The sequence below is a fragment of the Quercus lobata genome, chromosome 1 (assembly GCF_001633185.2).
Source record: "Quercus lobata isolate SW786 chromosome 1, ValleyOak3.0 Primary Assembly, whole genome shotgun sequence".
In the NCBI taxonomy this organism is placed as follows: domain Eukaryota; kingdom Viridiplantae; phylum Streptophyta; class Magnoliopsida; order Fagales; family Fagaceae; genus Quercus; species Quercus lobata.
Window position 1 is genome coordinate 25,449,239 of NC_044904.1, and position 21,342 is coordinate 25,470,580.

The window sequence follows — 21,342 nt, forward strand, 5'->3', positions numbered from 1 at the left end:
TAGATATTTTTGGGTTTCCTTCCCCTTTGTATGTTCATGAGGCATTTCCCCTAGGGCCATTCTAGTTGCTGAAATACATATTTGAGTTGCATACGCCACATCCAAGGAGGAATTCCTCCTCAAACCACCTTCCATTCGTTCCTTATTCATGAGACTTTAAACTGAGACTCTTAATAACTATTTTCCCCTCCTCGGACCATTTAGCGTCCTCGAACAAAGCTCAATGCCCAACATATTATTCTGGGCCTTTATCCCTACACTAGTAACAACATATTTTAGTATTTTCTATTTTGTTTTCTTCATTTTTTTTTTTTTAATTTCAACTAACCAAACTGAAAGTTCAAAAACGTGTAAAAACACTTTTGAACGTTTAGACCCCCAAATTACAACTTAATCAATTCAAGCAATATGTCAAACAACTAGTATGCAGAAACTTAACATATGCTATAATATGAAATTGATTAAATACTATCTAAGCCATAACAAATTAAAATCCACAGCAGATAATGAAAAGGCAAAGATAGAGAGAAAGGAAGATGCAAACACAAAGACAACACGCGATGTGTTATCGAAAAGGAAACCGAAGCTCTCGGCGTAAAACCTCTCCGCCGCCCTCCAAGCGGTAAGCAATCCACTAGAAAATACAGTTGGGATACAAGGACAGCAATAGACCCTCCAAACCTAATCTACCCAGTGCACCTAAGCCCTCCAAGCTTCTTGCTCCAACGAGGTTGCGTCGAACCTTTTTCTTTTCTAGCTTCCCGGATTCCGCTACTAGACCATAGCATCAACCAATGAAGATTGGTTCCTTCCTAACTGCTTCCCAGAAATCCAAACAACTGTCTCACAGTGATGATGATGGTGAGAACTAGGTTTGGTATAATGCCTCTCAAGGATTTGACAATGGAGAGGAAGAGAGTTGAGGAATTTGAAGAGACTCTAAGGTATAGATTGTGGGTAAATCAATCTTGTTTTTCTTTAGGGTTTCTCTCTCAAAATTCTCTCTGGAAACTCTCTTTCAATCGTGGGTAAAAGGGGTATTTATACTGGAGTGGGAGAGGAATGTGAAACGTCAGGTTTTACAAAACAGGGGTGGCTCGCGGCTTGACCAAGTCGCGAGATCCAGTCGCGAGATAACCGTATGGCCAGTTGTCCTGTTTTGTCCTGTAGTGCTCCAGCTAGCATGACTGTTCATCTTTAAGCATGCTTGGCACGTGTGCTGCGTCTAGCGGCTTACAGCCGCGAGTCACCCGCGAGTCCCAGCCGCGAGTCTCTGTTTTCTTGCACACTCTTGAGCAATCTTCACTCTATCTCACTCACTACCCTTACATCAAACCCACCTAAATACAAGGTTACTAAATGCTGAATTACAAGCAAATTTGGCACGGAATAAAGTCAATTAGATGGTTGAATAAATTCAACCTTACACAAACATTTTTTTTAATTTCAAAAATATAAGAAAAATTGTTTTTTCTTTATATTCCCAAAAATAAGTTTTTGAAAATAGAAAACAAAAATTGTTACCAAACATAACTTTAGTTTTTGAAGGAATTTTTTTTTTTTCAAAGCCTCCAATAATATTATCTTGTTTACCCGTGTTTTTTTTTTTTTGGCCAAATATATATATATATATATATATATATATTTATATGTATATATATATATATATATATATATATATTTATATGTATATAGCCACTCATGGAAAACAAACAAACAAAAGCTTGTAACCTTGCACCAAACAATGTCCACACCCAAGGGGGAAACAAAAAATCAAATAAAGAGAATGTAGAATTGTAGAAGCTCATAACTTGGTTACGAAGAATTATTTATGGAAAATTCATTTTTGTCAATGTTTGGAGAGAGAAGAGATTGAGTTGTAGAAGATGATGAATTGAACCGAAATAATTGAAATTATTTTTGAATGATTCTAGAGACATGGAGATTGGTAGGAGAGGTTTAGGGTTTTTTATTTGACTTTAAAAACGTTAATGTCATAGGCTAAGAGCATCTGCACTAGTTTGTGCATAATAGAAAAAGATGTGAAATTTACACATTTCAGCCCCGAAACTACCCTCATCAGTCCATCTATATCACTGTACATTTACATTTTTGCTTCAATAACTGTGTAAATATACACGGTTAAAGCAGCTTTGTAATTTATTTTTTAAATATTTTTCTCTCTCACTTCTCCAATCATATTTTCTCTCTTCCCCCCTTGACTCTCTTCCTTCTCTATCTCATCTTTAATCCTAGAAAAATGCCTTGTGAATTCATCAAATCCATACAAATCATCAAATATTTATCTCAAACTCATCAAACCCATATACAAACCCAAGAAGAAGAAGAAGCAACGGCAGCAAAAGTAGCAGAGGCGGTAGTGGTGGAGAGGTGAGAGTTTTGATATTTGAGAGGAGAGAGAGAGAGTCTAAATGAAAATAATAATAAGAAAATAATAAAAATGATTAATTAAATAAAATGGAATGTATAATAGATAATATGATGTTGGTGTTTTTGAAAAGTTATTGTGTAAAATATAAAAAAAAATAAATTCTTATGCTAAAATAATGGAAAACTTTTAGACAGACTAATGCAAACACTCTTAACATTTTTCTATTTTGTTTGCACTAATATTTTATTATTTTAAAGGTTTTGTTAGTGGAATGTTGACATGACATAATCTTAACCCTTATATTATAAAAGGATGGCCAGGATTTTAAGAATATTATGTGATAAAGTTCCTTAGAAACTCTAGAGGATCTGAATCAATGCTGAGGACCCTTCCATCTTCTTGTCTTCATCCTTGTCCCCTTTCTACTTTGATCAGTTTCGCCTAATATGCCCATTCTTCTAGCATTTATAACACTTCATTGTCTTGCTTTTAGATTTGTATCTACCGTGTCCCCTAGCAAAACTATTATCTTTGTTTTTCTTCCTTCTTACTAATGCAAATACTCTCACATTTTTCTATTTTGTTTGCACTAATATTTTATTATTTTAAAGGTTTTGTTAGTTGAACGTTGACATGATATAGTCTTAACCCTTATATTATAAAAGGATGGCCAGGATTTTAAGAACATTATGTGATAAAGTTCCCTAGGAATTCTAGAGGATCTGGATTAATGCTGAGGACCCTTCCATCTTCTTGTCTTCATCCTTGTGCCTTTTCTACTTTGACCAGTCTCGCCTAATATGCCCATTCTTCTAGCACTTATAACACTTCATTGTCTTGCTTTTAGATTTGTATCTACCGTGTCCCGGCCCCTAGCAAAACTATTATCTTTGTTTTTCTTCCTTCTTACTACATGCCCTTCATAATAAACTTAATTTTCAAATGTTGTTCAACTGTCTAAGTGCATTCACATCAATGGTGTGAAAAATGATAAATCCTAATTTTAGCTCTCATCCCCTCAAAATGTCATTCACATCAAGGTTGCTATTCTTAAAATTTTTGACATTTTGATACAGTAGAGTGTCATCTTTGACACCGTATTGTAGAAAAAATCTTATAAACAATAATAATTTTTTATTAGATTTCTCTCACTTCTCTCAATAATAAAATATATTTTCTCTCTCCCTCTTTTCTCTCAATCGACTTCTCTCTTTTTTCCTACTCTCTATCTTTTTTCTTTTTCCTTCTCCCCAATCCCTAGCACCTCTCTTCTTCTCTCTTTTTTTTCCTTCTTTTTCTTCTTCCCTGCGGTTGTTTTTGTGGCTGGGGTTGAGATTAGGTAGGGTGGGTGCTTGAGATTGGGTTGTGGGTGGTTGAGATCGGGGTGGGTGGGTGGTTGAGATTGAGTTGGGGTTGAGATCAAGGTGGGTGGGTGATTGAGATCGGGCTGTGGATGGTTGGAATTGGGCTGGGGTTGAGATCGAGGTGAGGGATGGTTGAGATTGGGCTGGTTTGGTTCTAGCAGAGGAGGGTGAGAGTGTTTGGCTGCTGAGAAAATCAGGAAAAATGAATGAAAATTGTGGATGTCATTGATTGTTGTTGCTTGAAGTAAATCTAAAATAAAGGGTTGTCAATTTGGTGGTTTATGGTGAGAGGGGTTTGACGGATTGTGGGTGGTGGAGATGGTGAATGGTGGGCATTAAATGAGAGAGAGAGAGAGAGATGAATAATTTTTAGCTGAGATGTCAAAATAAAACCTTTGATGTAAGATAAATTGTAAAGTAAGTTGTTAAAATAAATAAAATGGTGTTTTGAGATGTTAAATGCTAAAATTTTCAAAACCCTTGATGTGAATGCTCTAAGCTTTTGACCAGCATAACATCTGTGTAGTCCTACATATTCCTCCTATTTGATTTTTGAACATGGAATTTACTCATCATTTCATCAGCAACTTCAATTCTAAAATTATTTCTGCCTAGCCTAAGAAAGAAAATAAAATTCTAGATACATTTTTAATGAACAAAAGAAAGTCTGATTCCTCCCTTTTAAAAAGAAAAAAAAAAAATTTATTTGAGCAAGTAATTCCTTCCTATTTGATATGGAATTTCGTCATCAGTCCATCGACTACTTCAATTCTAAAACCATTATAAGGTTTATGAACAGTATTTTTTTTGGGGGGCAAAGAGAGGAGGTTTACTGCTCCATTAATTTGATTTGTTAAGAGAACCTTTTTAATATTGCTTGACTTTGGCTTTTGAAAAATGTTGCTCCATTAATTTCATTTGTTAAGAGAACGTCGTTAATTTGAAGCTAGAAGATTCCTTAATTTATTTATTTTTCTTTACCAATGCCACCTAATGTGCAAGATCAATAAAATCGAGTATCTTTACTCCACAAAAAAAAAAAAAAAAAAACAAATGGAGTATGAATCGTTCCTACGATCATGTTTTTGGTCACTTATGTTATGAATACAAATCATTTGTTCTACTCGCATTTCACTTAATTTATACTTCACTAATCCTATTTATCATATGTTTGATTTATTATTATTATTATTATTATTATTATTATTATTATTATTCAATTTAAACATTGGTTATGTTTTAAGGAAAGTGAAATGATTTGTATTCATCACTTGTATGGATGTAAATCCACACTTTGTCATTTGCTTTTCCAAAAAAGAAGTGATTTTTTTATTTATTATTTATTTTTATTTATAAAAAATAAAAAATATGTGCAATAAGTTCAGGAATTGAGGTCTCAATTAGGCAAACATTGAGCATAATATAGCAATATATCTGATCATATCCGGTATTAGGAACGCAACTGTTTCTTTCTTTTCTTTTCTTCTTTTTAAACAAAGGAATGTGCAACTTCAAAGACTTCGTTTTTAGTCAATGATATAAACATGAATAAACAATATATATCCCAGCGAGCCATTGCGAACTGCTACCCATTCCTCCATTCATCATTCGCTACTTAAAGAATCATCATACGTAACAACTAAAAACTATTACGAATATGGTGGAAACAAGCAGTAAACTAATGGTGTGATATTCTCATATTCCATCTATAAAAACACAAACTTCTTAGCTTTAGTTGCACACCAATTTGTAAGAAGTAGTACCTGAACTAACTTATAGTAACACCCATGGCTGCTCTTCAATCATTTCTAGTGTGTTTCATATTTGCTTTTGCTGCCATTCTGATCCCTACAAGTACATCTGAACAATTATTAAGTGCTGATTTTTACCAGAATGTATGCCTAGGGGCATTGCATATAATCAAATCAGTTGTCAAACAGGCTATTAGACGTGAACCCCGGATGGGAGCTTCACTACTACGCTTGCACTACCATGATTTCTTTGTTAACGCAAGTGTCATATGGGTTTTCCTGAAGATGCAAAATCTATTGTACGGAAAAGTTTAATATATATTATAGACTTATTGTTTAATATAAATTATAGGTATTTATTATGATTTTATTTATATATGAAACTAAAGGCATCTATTTTTTGGATTCGATAATTATGGTAATTCAGTGCTTTGGGGGAACAGTAAATGTGTGGTTCACGTCTAATAGCCTGTCTTACATTTGTTCAATATTATTCAAAGTTACAAATTTGTAATACTAACAAATGTAAAACTAACAATTATGTGAGGGACTGAGTATGTATTTATTGTACTTCCGAAACATTGAATAGTTGTTTATGAAATTATATATTCTAGCAATAGACATTTATTACTACTGCACACCGTGTGGTAATCACTCCAAAAGTGTAAGTGTTGAATCCAAATCTTCTGTCCCATTTTTCCTGCTCCACTCTATACTCCACCAATAAAACTTGCCACGTGTTAACATAATTAATTAAATACTATAATTATTGACTTATTAATATTACCATTATTAATTAATGATAGTATTTAATTAATTATGTTAACACGTGGTAAGCTTTTATTGGTGGAGTATCGAGTGGAGCAGGAAAAGTGGGACAGAAGATTTGGACTCGTAAGTGTTTGGGGGGGGGGTAAGAGCCGGAGTTCAACCCTCCAAGAGGGACCTTCAAATACATATACACTTAAATTAGACTAGTTTCTTATAATTGTTTTTGCATATCAAACTACATATTCCACCGTACCATAGACAAAGTTTCTCTCCAAACTAGTTTGAAAATAAACCCTTCAAGCTCCTCTTATATCTTTTCATTCAATTAATGCAAATTTTGAAATAATAAAATTTAGTTATAAAATTAGTTGTAGTCTAAGATTACAACCTTACTTAATAAAATAAATATTATTACATATTTTGAAAATCTAACTTTTGAATTGCATGTTCTTTATACTTTTAATACACATGTCAAATTTTGTGTCAATCGAATATTATTTCCTATATGATTTATAAACTTAGCTATTGATCTTAAACTACAAAAACTTGTAATTTAATTAATTTATTAATGACATAGTTATTAATCTTTAATTTTTTATAAATTTTGCAAGTATGGAGGATATAAGAAGAAGATATAATTAAATGGTAAATTTGTCAATATTTACCTCTAATAAAAAGATTTTGAGTAAAGTTATAGTCTTATGCTACAACCAATTTAGTAACTAAGCTTTGTCTATTTTGAAAGTCTAACTCTTAAATTGCATTTTCATTATGTTTTTAACATGCATGTCAATTCAAATTGGATGCTATTTATTGTTTGATCTATAAAATTATTTTTATGCCATTTAAAGAAAATATAATATGATAATATTCTAATAATATATAATATAATTATATATATATATATATATATATTAAAATGATGATGTTTAAAATTGTGAGATCTCAAAAGTTTATATCACAATATCATGAGGTAAACCATCAGTCAATCGTTTTTTATTTTTGTTTAGATTATAGACTATAGATATATATAACTCCATATAAATGATTCCAATTTGTTAACGTAAGTGTGATATATGTGGGTTTTCTTAAGATTTACTTCTTGTAGTTCCGTTAAGAGAAATGCTATATCCACGATATTTTCACAATAAATTTTAAGTGGTAGGTTGTTAGAGGTTGTTATGAGTGGGTAAAAAAGTAATTTAAATTGGAACCAATAACAACTTACCACCTATAATTTGTTGTGAAAATATTATGTAAATATTATGAACATAACACTTCTCTTCCATTAGATATGTTTAGCTTCTATTTTGCACTAGGCATTTACTTGGGGTCTGAATCTTCTTCCTAAAAACCCAACCATACCTCAACTAGCAGTGGCATCTGGTTAGTGCTTGTAGTACTAATAACTTGGTCTTGTCTTAGACAAGAAATTAATTAATAACATTAGAGTTGGTGAGTAAAGCATTACTTTTACATTAGTTGCAGGTTTATTTCCATCATTTGCAGGTCAATGAAAGTACTATTAAAGTTGTTAGTTCTTAAAAAAAAAAAGTATATGTATTAACACACTAATCAGTAACTCTTGTAATTATAAATGATTATGTTTATATATGAAATTATGTATAATTATTTAGTGCTTTGGAGGAATAGTAAATAAGTGCTCCCCTCTCACATTAATACAGTGGATCTCATCATAAATTTATTATTATGTGAGAGGGAAAAACATATATTTATTATGCTCTTGGAATACTAAATAATTACTCATGAGACTATATATTTTAGCATTGGGCATATATTATAATTATGCTTGTATATAAAACTACATATTCTACCATTTAAAGAAAATATAATGTGTCAAGATTCTAATAATATATAATATATATAATTTTAAATTTAAATTTAATTAAAAATATATATTAAAATAATGACGTGTAAATTTGTGGAATTTCAAAAGTTTATGTCACAATATTATAAGATCAACCAAACAATCCAACATCTTCAATTTTATTTACATTAAAGATTATAGACATGTATAATTCCAATTTGTTAAAGTAAGTGTGATGTGGGTTTTCCTTAAGATTTGCTTCTTATTGTTCCATTAGATGCGTTTAGCTTCTATTTTGCACTAGGCTTTTGCTTGGGCTGAAACTTCTTTCTAGAAATCCAACCATGCCTCAAGTAGCAATGGCATCCAAATAATGCATGTAGTACTAATTACTTGGTCTTGTCTTAGACAAAAAATAAATAACATTAGAGTTGGTGAGTTAAGCATTACATTTACCTTAGTTGCAAGTGTTGAAAAACTAGTATGGAGTGAATCTTCCGATACAGTAACTTTTCTTCTATTCTCTCTGTGTCTGTATCATCATTTGCATTGTGTTTATGAATAAGAGATTATGAAAAATTATACATTACTGAACAGACACTTTGTTTCAATAATAACTGATGTGCATAGACTAACTGACTCAAAAATTAAAATAATAAAATATTATTATTTTGATAAGTAGGCCTAGTCCACATATGCTAAAAGTACAACCCAATATTCAACTCATGAGCATATAAACTCATAACAAGTTTATTTCCATCATTTGTAGGTCAATGAAGGTACTATTAACAAACAATGAAGTTGATCTTCTAACTTCTAACTACCCTATTTTAAATATAAATATATATATATATATATATATATATAAAATTCCATATAAATAACTCCAATTTCTTGCAAGAAATAATTGAAATTAGGCCTAGTTGTTGTTTCAAAAGCACACTGGAGAAAATTACATAAATCAAGTGCCTTTGAGCCTCATGGTATACAATATATATACAGAATAAAGGTGAACCAAAAAAAGGGGGCTTGGATAAGCAAAAGGAATGTAGGATTAACTTACCAACTACAAAGACTTTGTTCCTAGTCGTCATCAATTTTTAAGTAAATTATATTCTTGGAATACTCAACTCGTGTTTGCAATGACAGGGTTGTGAACTTGTGATGGATCAAACTTGCTAGATGACACAGAAAACTTCATTGGTGAGAAGACAGCGCTCCCAAATATGAATTCACTTAGGGGTTTCGAAGTTGTCGATGAAATCAAGACAGCGGTCGACAAATATTGCAATGCTAGTGTGATTTCATGTGCAGACATCTTAGCTGTAGCAGCTCGTGATTCTGTTGAAATTGTGAGTGTTGATATAATCTTCTATTCGATACAATAAATTTCCTAATACAAAATCTTCATATATCTTATTATTGGGCTTTGTGTTTTAGTTGGGAGGTCATTTCTTTTTCTACGAAGTGTTATTAGGCAGAAGAGACCCAAGAAATGCAAGCTTGAAAGATTCAAATGACTCTCTTCCAAAGCCTTTTGCCGACTTCCCTGAGCTTATCTCTAACTTTCAATCTCATGGGCTAGACTTGAAAGACCTTGTTGTCCTCTCAGGGGGCCACAGCATTGGACTTGCAAAGTGCGTCACCTTCGGTCCTAGGATTTACAATGATACCAACATTGACAAAAGCTTTGCAACCTACATGCAACAATGGTGCCCTGTAAGTGGAGGAGATAACAACACAGAGCCACTCGATGCAACTCCAGCGGAACTCGATACAGTGTACTACAAGGCTTTGCTGGAAAATAAGTCTCCTTCATTCTGATCAGGAGCTCTTCAAGAATAACGAATGTGACAGTGATAAGCTAGTGTGGTACTAAAGCTACAACCCTGGTGGTTTTGTTAAAGACTTTGGTGTTTCCATGATTAAGATGGGTAATATTAAACCTCTCACTGGCAGTTTCGGAGAGGTCAGGCTGAATTGCAGGAAAGTCAACTAGCAGAACAGTCAATAATGACACTAGTAATTATCTATCAAAAAAGTTGTCGATTAAAATTATCATACAGTTTGCAGATCGTTTGGGCAACGTTAATGTTACAAAATTTATAAGAATATCGCAAATTCCCTGAATCATGGTAGGTGGAAAATACCCTGTTATAAATTACAATTAATAAATCTCTAACGATTTGACAACTATATTTAAGCCAAACTTTATTTATTTTTTACTACATTACCAATGCCACCTAAAGTGCAAGACCAATCAAATGGTGATGGAAGGCATAATCTTACGCCTTTTTTTTTAATAAAAAAATTCTTATAAAACATGTATAATCGTATTTCTACAATTGTTTTTTGGTCACTTGTGTAGATGTGAATCCCACCACGCTTTGTCTTCTTCTTCTTCCTTTTTTTTTTTTTTTTTTTTGGGATAGAACACGCTTTGTTAATTGTTTTTTCAAAAACGGTGATTTTTTATTTTTTATAAAAACTTGGACAGGGTGTATACAATAAGTTCAATAATTGAGGTCTCAATAAGGCATTCAACCCGCACAGTATAACATTATATAATTTATTTATCTGATCATATCCTGTATTACTAGCTAGGAACACAACGTCAAAAAAATAAAAACAAAATTTTTTAAAAAGGACAGACTTTGCTTTCAGTCAATGGTACTAAAATAGTTATTATCCCATCCCCAAGGTCTCCACGAAAACAAAATACAAAATGCAGACTCATTGATCCTGCTAGCTAGCATTCTTTAGTTAAAGAATCATCATATCGCAACTAAAAAATATTATGAAAATGATGGAAACCAGTAGACTAATGGTGTGATATTCCATATATATAAACACATACTTCATAGCCTTAATTGCACACCAATTTGGAAGAAGTATCTGGGCTAATAGTACTATTACCCATGGCTGCTCTTCAATCTCTTCTAGTGTGTGTTATATTTGCTTTTGCTGCCATTCTGATCCCTACAAGTACATCTGCACAACTAAGTGCTGATTTTTACGAGAAAGTATGCCCTGGGGTATTGCCTGTCATCAGATCAGTTGTCGATCAGGCTATTAATCGCGAACCACGCATGGGAGCATCACTACTTCGCCTTCACTTCCATGATTGCTTTGTTAACGTAAGTGTGATGTGGGTTTTTCCTTAAGATTTGCTTCTTATTGTTCCATTAGATATGTTTAGCTTCTTTTTTGCACTAGGCATTTGCTTGGGCTTAAACTTCTTTCTAAAAACCCAACCATACCTCAACTAGCAGTGGCAACTGGTCAGTGCTTGTAGTACTAATTACTTGGTCATGTCTTAGACAAGAAATAACATTCGAGTAGGTGAGTAAAGCATTACATTATTTTCAGGCTTATTTCCATTGTTTGCAGGTCAATGAAACTAGTCAATTACTATTCAGGAACAATGAAGTTGATGTTCTCGCTACCATGTTTTAAATATATAATTCCATATAAATAACTCCAATTTGGTGCAAGAAATAACTGAAAATTTGGCCTAATGTTGTTTCAAAAGCATATTGGAGAAAATTACATCGATCTAAGATGCCTTTGAGCCTTATGGTATATAATATACAGAAAGGTGAACAAAAAACAAATGGGGCATGGATAAGGAAAAGGGATGTAGGATTAACTTACCAACTACAAAGTCTTAGTTACTAGTAATTAAACCATATTCTTGAATGCTCGAGTCGTGTTTGCAATGACAGGGTTGTGATGGATCAAATCTGCTAGATGACACAGCAAACTTCACTGGTGAGAAGACAGCGCTTCCAAATTTGAATTCACTTAGGGGTTTTGATGTTGTCGATGAAATCAAGGCAGCAGTTGACAAACATTGCAATGCCAGTGTGGTTTCATGTGCAGACATCTTAGCTTTGGCAGCTCGTGATTCTGTTGAAATTGTGAGTGTTGATATAATAATCTTCTATTCCATGTAAATATAATAAATTTCCTAATACAAAGTCTTAATATATCTTATTCTTGTGCTTTGTGTTTTAGTTGGGAGATAGTTCCTTTAGCTACAAAGTATTATTAGGCAGAAGAGACGCAAGAAATGCAAGCAGGAACGACGCAAATACCAATCTTCCACCCCCATTTTTCAGCTTCTCTCAGCTTATCTCTAACTTTCAAGCTCATGGGCTAGACTTGAAAGACCTTGTTGTCCTCTCAGGGGGCCACAGCATAGGACTTGCTAGGTGCACCACTTTCCGTGCTAGGATTTACAATGATACCAACATTGACAAAAGCTTTGCAGGCTCCATGCAACAAGGGTGCCCTGTAAATGGAGGAGATAACAACACAGAGCCACTGGATGCAACTACAACGAAATTTGATACAGTGTACTACAAGGCTTTGCTGAGAAATATGGGCCTCCTTCATTCTGATCAGGAGCTCTTCAAGAATAACGGTAGTGACAGTGATAAGCTAGTGCAGTACTACAGCTACAACCCTGGTGGTTTTGCTAAAGACTTTGGTGTTTCCATGATCAAGATGGGTAATATGAAACCTCTTACTGGCAATTTAGGAGAGATCAGGTTGAACTGCAGGAGAGTCAACTAAAACAGAAGAATGAACTTTATTCCAGCATATTCAATCCTCTTTCAATAAAGTGGCAACTGTAAAATTTTCCCACCAGATTTTAACAATCATTTGCTGTTGTTGTTGTTGTTGTTTTTTTTTTTTTTTTTTTTTTTTTTTTTTTTTTTTTTTAACTATCATTGTTAATGGCATCTCAAGTGTGTACTATTTTTGTTATGTAATTGAAAAATAATGACACTAGTATTTATTTCTAAGCTGATGCTTACAAAGTTAAAATTAGCATACAGTTTTCAGACCTTTTGGCCAACTTTAGGTTTATAAAAAAATCATAAGAATACTGTAAGTTTTATACAAAATCATAATCATAAGAATAGCGTAACTTTCGGGAATCACAGTTTTGTAAAAAATCCAATTGTGCAGTTATAATATCACAGTGGTTACAAAACATAGAACTTTTTAGAACTGACTATTGAAGATGTAACTATTTAAGTCTTTGATCGATTCTCAAAAAAAGTCTTTATACCATAGACATTGGTTATACTTTGGGCCGAGGCTATCATGGTCTATTCACAAAACATAATAAACTTGATTAGTGCTATATATATCAGTAAAAAAAAAAAAGGGATGTTTAGCCCAAATTTGTTGTGTATGTCTAATGTCCGTTGTTTATAACTCCAGTCTACAACTATAAATATTAGGCCCTTTTATAGTTGTACTCTGATTATGTAATGTATTATAAACCTGGTTTAAAATACTAATATTACTATTTTCGTGTATATTCTAATAAATATTATTGTTTACTCAAAAAAAAAAAATCACTTTAAAACTATTATTAATATATATATATATATATATATATGAGTTTGGTTCAAGTTACACTTGGTGTAACTCTAAGTAATGTTACACCACTCAAATTTTTTTTTAATTGAATGTGAATTTTGTCAAATTCCCCGTTAGATTATGTTACCTTTGTATATTTTCCATACTTGCAAAATTTTAAGGTAATCAAAGTTAATAGTCATATCATCAATCATTTTTTAAAATTCAAGTTTTTGTAGTTTAAAATAATACATAAAAGATGAGTTTATAGAGTGAATGGTAAATAATATCTAATTAACATGAAAATTAGTATGAATGTTAAAAACATATAGAACATGTAAATCAATGATAAGATTTTCAAAATATAAATTCTATAACAAATTATTGGGTGGTGTAACGTTATTTAGAGTTACACCAGGTGTAACTTGAACTCAGCCCTATATATATATACAAAGCTCAGAGAAAATCCAATTAAATTCTAGAATTGAAGTCCAATTTTGTGTCATGTGTTCTAAATTATTTATTTTTAGAGAAAGTTTTATTTCTTAATTTTGAAGTCAAATGTGAGACCACATCATAAATATTCATTTAAATGAGTATTGCATACAAAAACCAAAGAGTTTAGAATTAATAACATAAAAAAAATTTAAAATGGACAATTCACATTTTCTACTTAAATAATATTCTTACAACACTTTCTAAAGATTTAAAATATATATATATAAGAATGACTATCAATAATATTTAAATTATATATATAAGAATTATACTATACATCTTAATATTTATCTTTTAAGTATATCCATGCATATGCATAGGGTTACAAGCTAGTATATATTAATAGCCAAAACTAAGAGAAAATCCAATAAAATTTTAAATTGTAGTATAATTTTGCGCTACGTGTCTCATCTAATTTTAAAATTTGTTTGTTAAGTGAATTATTAGGTGTAAAAATCAAAGAGTCTAAATTCAATTGGATTCTAAATTAAATTTTAACTAGAGTTCAATTTTGTGCCATATGTCCCATCTTTTGCTTGTTTTTTTTTTTTTTTTTTTTTTTTTTTTTTTTTTTGGCAAGTAAATTATTAGATGCAAAAATTATAGAGTCTAAATCCAATTAAATTCTAAATCATATATATATATATATATATATATGTGTAATTGTAATTATTTTTAAATATACATGTATTTGTGCATATGCACAGGATTATACACTAGTTTTATTATAAAACTAAGAGCCTCTTGTGTCAGTCTCATAAGATCAACACATACAAGATTTTCTCCTAATTAAGGCATTAAACATTCAAATCCCCACTCCCCAATTATCAAGAAATAAATTATTATAAATAATTTATAAATCAAGATAAAAATAAATGTGATTGGCATTATATCAATAACATAATAAATCCCCCCCCCCCAAAAAAAAATGATAATTTCCTTTAATTGTGTTTTTTGTTAAAAAATTTCACATAATTTTATAAGACATATATATAGCATATGTAGTAAAATTTAGTGTCCCTAAATCACCCTCAACAACGTTAATCCATTCATTTTCTTTCTCAATCTCCTTAACATGTAGAGTACTAGAAGGTATTTGCCACGCGCCTACCGTACCATATTCTTGAAACCAACATTATATAAGATCCTTTGCGAAATTAGTAGTATAAAGAAAAGGCAAAAGATTAATTAGTCCCAACTAAGTTAAAGATCAGCAGGTTCAGCTCCTGTACATGTGGGTTTGTACTTTGTATTAGTGTTTTATTTTATATTAAAATTTGTTAATTGTTGGATGTGGATAAAATTACAATTATTCTTAATTTTTTTTTAAATGGTGCTTAAATAAATAACCTATACGTAGGTTTAAAAAGCTTATCCGTACGCAAGTCTCCTGAATTAATTTGTAAGCAAACACAGTAGCTTCTTGAATAGAAAGATGAATTATGGCATATATCTCTGGTTCACAATATGCTTGTGAAAAACTTTTTGCAATGAGATGCATCAGCTGTGATGGCCCTTAAAATAATCCTTATATATGTTTAGGATTGTGAGAAAAGAAAACCTAAATATCTATTCACAGATTAGAGTGAAATCAGATCTGAAAAACTAATTTTCATAAACCTCGATAGATACCTATCTATCAAGAAGCTGTCGAGCATCGAGCTTAATCAGTCTTTTAAACCTCAATAGATACTAGCTATCGAGTTTTAAAATCCAGCACTTCTTTACTTGATTCTTGGACAGACTTGCATGATTTTAACACTTAAACTTGAAACCTCATTTCTTGAAGTATTAAACACATCCTAGATCTACTCAATTATAAGTAAAGTGCGTTTTGTCAAAGGATTAGTCAATTTTATATTGACATATGTACTTAACATGATTCACATATGTCCTAACACCTAAAGTGTAAGACCAATCAAATGGGGGTTGATATCTTAGAAGCCTAAAGAAAGCACACATGATGCTCTCTTGATGAAACAAAAACTAAACTGTTAGTTGCTGGTAGTAAATTTCGAATCCATGAGGGGTTTCCCTGAATCCAGAAGGAGAAGAAAACTAGAATTTACTAGAGAAATACTTTGACAAAAGTCTGTGTTTATTGATAATAGTCTAATTTGCCTCTTGTTAAAACATATGTGGTTCACATGTTAAGAACATATGTCATGATTTTATGTAATTGGCTAATTCTTTGACAAAACGCACTTTACTTGTAATTGGGTAGTTCTAGGATGTGTTTAAATATTTCAAGAAATAAGGTTTCAAGATCAAGTGTTGAAGTCATTAAGTCTGTCCAAGAAACAAGCTGAAAAGTGCAAATTTATTAAGTCTCGATAGCTACATCTATCAAGGCTTAAGGAAGCTATTCAGCCCGTGGCTCGACACCTTCTCGATAGCTGCTCGACAGCTTATCTGTCAAGATTTAAGAAATTCAGAATTCTGATTTGATTTCTTGGAATCCGTGATTATGTGTTTAGGTCTTCTTTTCTTCTAACCCTAAACATATAAAAAGATTATTTTAAGAGCCGTCAAGTAGTTCACAAGTTGCACAAGCATTGAGCAAACTCTGTTCAAGCAAATTGTGACCGGAGACGAAGTTCTTGCCCTTAGTTCATCTTTTTCTCTTGAAGAAGTTGCTGTATATATGCACCGTAGGGTTTTGTAACCAAGCATCTTCTTGATCTTCATCGTGTGGATGAACTGGAGAATTTTGCAGCCAATAAGCTTCTTAGTTGGTGATTGAAGTCGCGTACTGGGATCCGCGCAATTTGTTAGTCACGTACTTGGAAGCCGTGCATCAAAAAGGGAAACTGTCACTACAGAACAAGTCCAATTGGGTATTGGGGTAAGGGTTCAACTGTAGGTTGGTAAGGTACTTGGGATTCCTTTACTTGTAACCGCTTGTTGTGATAATAATGGAGTTTCGGGAGTGGTGACCTAAAAATCACACGGTGGGGATTTTGTCGTTAGGTTTTCCCCATTCGTAAACAAATCACCGTGTCATTTATTTTCCGCTACATAATTAGTTTATTGGTGATTCGTTTGTGCTACCACGCCTTTGCATGTTAATTTGATTAATTAATAACTTGACTAATTAATCAATTAATTTAATCACAAGGGATCAATTCGTTTTTAGCCTATCACCTCTGATGGCTACAAAACATAAAAATATTGAGAAAAAAGTCTAAAAACCCTAATTCACACTAATTACGCGATTAGGTGACAAAATACCGAAATTTACCAAAAATGGCAAAATTGAGTTGAATACAAAATCATAAATACTGACCATAAGGGTTGTCCCAAAACAGACGGGACCTTATTATAACTTTTAAACTAAAAGTTATTAAGAAAAAATAAATATTACTAAAAATAACAAAAACACTATTTTCGGGACCTTAATGAAGGAATTTACCTAAATTTTGGTGGCATTCATAACTTATGAAGCTGGATCAGAACGTCGTTTCCCTTCAACCTGTCAAATTTTATACTATTCCGACACTATCACTCCGATGACCTTTACTAGTACCCTTTTGATCTTGCATTGTAACTTTCTGTCCTCCTACTACTCCAGGAAGGCATGTGTTGTCTGCTCTACATCAGGGGTGGAAGGCAAAATTTTAAGCAGTTTAAAAAAAAAAATTAAAAAATTCTTATAAAACATGTATAATCGTATTTCTATAATTGTTTTTTGGTCACTTATGTGGATGTGAATCCCACCACCTTTTTTTTTTATTTTTTTTTTTTAAAGAATTGAGGTCTCAGTAAGGCATTCAACCAGCACAGTATAACATCATATAATTTATTTATCTGATCATATCCCGTATTATCTACTAGGATCGCAACGTTTAAAAAATAAAAACAAAATTTTTTTAAAAGGACAGACTTTGTTTTTAGTCAATGGTACTAAAATAGTTATTATCCCATCCCCAAGGTCTCCACGAAAACATGATACAGAATTCATGCTCATTGTTCCTGCTAGCTAGCATTCTTTAGTTAAAGAATCATCATATAGCAACTAAAAAATATTATGAAAATGAAGGAAACCAGTAGACTAATGGTGTGATATTCCATCTATATAAACACATACTTCATAGCCATAATTGCACACCAATTTGGAAGAAGTACCTGGGCTAATAGTATTATTACCCATGGCTGCTCTTCAATCTCTTCTAGTGTGTGTTATATTTGCTTTTGCTGCCATTCTGATCCCTACAAGTACATCTGCACAATTAAGTGCTGATTTTTACCAGAAAGTATGCCCTCGGGCATTGCCTGTCATAAGATCAGTTGTCAAGCGGGCTATTATTCGCGAACCACGCATGGGAGCATCACTACTTCGCCTTCACTTCCATGATTGCTTTGTTAACGTAAGTGTGATGTGTGTTTTTCCTTAAGATTTGCTTCTTATTGTTCCATTAGATATGTTTAGCTTCTTTTTTGCACTAGGCATTTGCTTGGGCATAAACTTCTTTCTAAAAACTCAACCATACCTCAACTAGCAGTGGCATCTGGTCAGTGCTTGTAGTACTAATTACTTGGCCATGTCTTAGACAAGAAATAACATTCGAGTAGGTGAGTAAAGCATTACATTATTTTCAGGCTTATTTCCATTGTTTGCAGGTCAGTGAAACTAGTCAATTACTATTCAGGAACAATGAAGTTGATGTTCCCGATACCATATTTTAAATATATAATTCCATATAAATAACTCCAATTTGGTGCAAGAAATAATTGAAAATTTGGCCTCATGTTGTTTCAAAAGCACACTGGAGAAAATTACATTGATCCAAGATGACTTTGAGCCTTATGGTATATAATATACAGAAAGGTGAACAAAAAACAAATGGGGCTTGGATAAGGAAAAGGGATGTAGGATTAACTTACCAACTACAAAGTCTAAGTTACTAGTAATTAATTTTTAAGTAATTAAACCCTATTCTTGAATGCTCAAGACGTGTTTGCAATGACAGGGTTGTGATGGATCAAATCTGCTAGATGACACAGCAAACTTCACTGGTGAGAAGACAGCGCGTCCAAATTTGAATTCACTTAGGGGTTTTGATGTTGTCGACGAAATCAAAGCAGCAGTTGACAAACATTGCAATGCCAGTTTGGTTTCATGTGCAGATATCTTAGCTTTGGCAGCTCGTGATTCTGTTGAAATTGTAAGTGTTGATATAAAAATCTTCTATTCCATGTAAATATAACAAATTTCCTAATACAAAGTCTTAATATATCTTATTCTTGTGCTTTGTGTTTTAGTTGGGAGGTCGTTTCTTTCGCTACAAAGTATTATTAGGCAGAAGAGACGCAAGAAATGCAAGCAGGAACGACGCAAATACCAATCTTCCACCCCCATTTTTCAGCTTCTCTCAGCTTATCTCTAACTTTCAAGCTCATGGGCTAGACTTGAAAGACCTTGTTGTCCTCTCAGGGGGCCACAGCATAGGACTTGCTAGGTGCACCACTTTCCGTGCTAGGATTTACAATGATACCAACATTGACAAAAGCTTTGCAGGCTCCATGCAACAAGGGTGCCCTGTAAATGGAGGAGATAACAACACAGAGCCACTGGATGCAACTACAACGAAATTTGATACAGTGTACTACAAGGCTTTGCTGAAAAATAAGGGCCTCCTTCATTCTGATCAGGAGCTCTTCAAGAATAACGGTAGTGACAGTGATAAGCTAGTGCAGTACTACAGTAACCACCCTCGCGGCTTTGCTAAAGACTTTGGTGTTTCCATGATCAAGATGGGTAATATGAAACCTCTCACTGGCAATTTAGGAGAGATCAGGTTGAACTGCAGAAGAGTCAACTAAAACAGAAGAATGAACTTTACTCCAGCATATTCAATCCTCTTTCAATAAAGTGGCAACTATAAAATTTGCCCACCAGATTTTAACAATCATTTGCCCCCTTTTTTTTTTTTAACTATCAATGTTAATGGCATCTCAAGTGTGTACTACTTTTGTTATGTAATTGAAAAATAATGACTATTTATTTCTAAGTTGATGCTTACAAAGTTAAAATTAGCATACAGTTTGCAGACCTTTTGGTCAACTTTAGGTTTATAAAAAACCATGAGAATACCGAAAGTTTTATACAAAATCATAATCATAAGAATACCGTAACTTTCGGGAATCATAGTTTTGTATAAAATCTAATTGTGCCGTTATAATATCACAGTAGTTACAAAACATAGAACTTTTTAGAACTGACTATTGAAGATGTAACTATTTAAGTCTTTGATCGATTCTCAAAAAAAAGTCTTTATACCATAGACATAGTTTATACTTTGGGCCTATGCTATCATGGTCTATTCACAAAACATAATAAATTTGATTAGTGCTATTTCAGTAAATTCACTTTGAAACTATTGTTAATCTATATATATATATATATATATGTAGGGCCCGATAATCTGTGGCCCTGGCCCATTTATTCATTGGGACCCAAGGCCCGAACCGAGGAAGGTTATAGCCAAGGATAGGTAATACATGTACAAAATAGTCCTGGGACATAGCCGAGGACGATTCAGTCCTCGGCATGTCCGAGATCCCCCTGGAAGGAAGGACAAAAACGGAACAGAAACAGTCTGAAAAAAAAAATCTAAAAATATCTATGTCAATAGGGAAGGACACCCTGGATAGTTTAACGACCAAGGACAAAGGAAAAACTGCACTTGCTGCCATTCAATACTCTGCACCTAACAGAGCCATACCATTCAGCTTTTATAACCACCCCCAACCACTTTGGATATGGGCTGATGGGACAAGTATCAGTCTTGAAAAATCAAACCCCACACGTGGACGTTGAATAAGGAAGATAGGCTAGTATAAAAGGAAAAATAAGCAATCCGGTGAAAGGGGTTGGGAAAAATGGCCAAAAACCAGAGCCTCCCAGCCCGCCTCCAGGAGAAAGACTCACAGGGCGAACACAATTTAAACCATGTATGAACACCACGAAAACCCGCCGTCTGGTGATTAAGACCTAGCCTTTCAAACCCACGCTCTATAAATGATATTGTTTGGGTCTTTTCACGTGCAAACTCAACCTTGTTACGGTTCGTTACAAACTGTGTCCTTACAATTGGCGCCGTCTGTGGGGAAGGCTTGTGTGTTGGCACAGGCGGTAGGTCGAGAGAGTCCCTTTATCATTTTCAATGACCGATTGTAGTATTCTAGCGTAAAGTTCCACTAGAGACTATGTTTCTTTACTAGGGGCTACGTTTTGTAGCGTCAGCCACACAGATGGTTCTAGGGGCTTGGCCGAGGAGCTAATTTCCCCAAAACTAAGGTCTCATGCCATAGCCGAGGGGTTAATTCCCCCAACTACTTATCAAAATCAAGTTTTGGACA

At 33.1% G+C, this 21,342-nt stretch overlaps 2 protein-coding genes and 1 pseudogene across 2 annotated transcripts; all 3 read left to right on the top strand.

Annotated features, from left to right (window-relative positions):
* The first annotated feature begins 5,543 nt into the window (after positions 1–5,543).
* LOC115991574 lies at positions 5,544–10,105 on the top strand (annotated as a pseudogene).
* Positions 10,106–11,024: 919 nt separating this feature from the next.
* Positions 11,025–12,684, top strand: LOC115990202 (peroxidase P7-like). The gene is made up of 3 exons (XM_031114073.1): positions 11,025–11,243; positions 11,832–12,026; positions 12,124–12,684. The coding sequence occupies exons 1-3, from the start codon at positions 11,025–11,027 to the stop codon at positions 12,682–12,684; spliced, it is 975 nt and encodes a 324-aa protein (XP_030969933.1).
* A 5,422-nt stretch (positions 12,685–18,106) lies between these two features.
* Positions 18,107–19,803, top strand: LOC115990272 (peroxidase P7-like). Its single transcript, XM_031114140.1, has 3 exons — positions 18,107–18,347; positions 18,951–19,145; positions 19,243–19,803. The coding sequence occupies exons 1-3, from the start codon at positions 18,129–18,131 to the stop codon at positions 19,801–19,803; spliced, it is 975 nt and encodes a 324-aa protein (XP_030970000.1). The 5' UTR covers positions 18,107–18,128.
* The last annotated feature ends 1,539 nt before the right edge of the window (positions 19,804–21,342 follow it).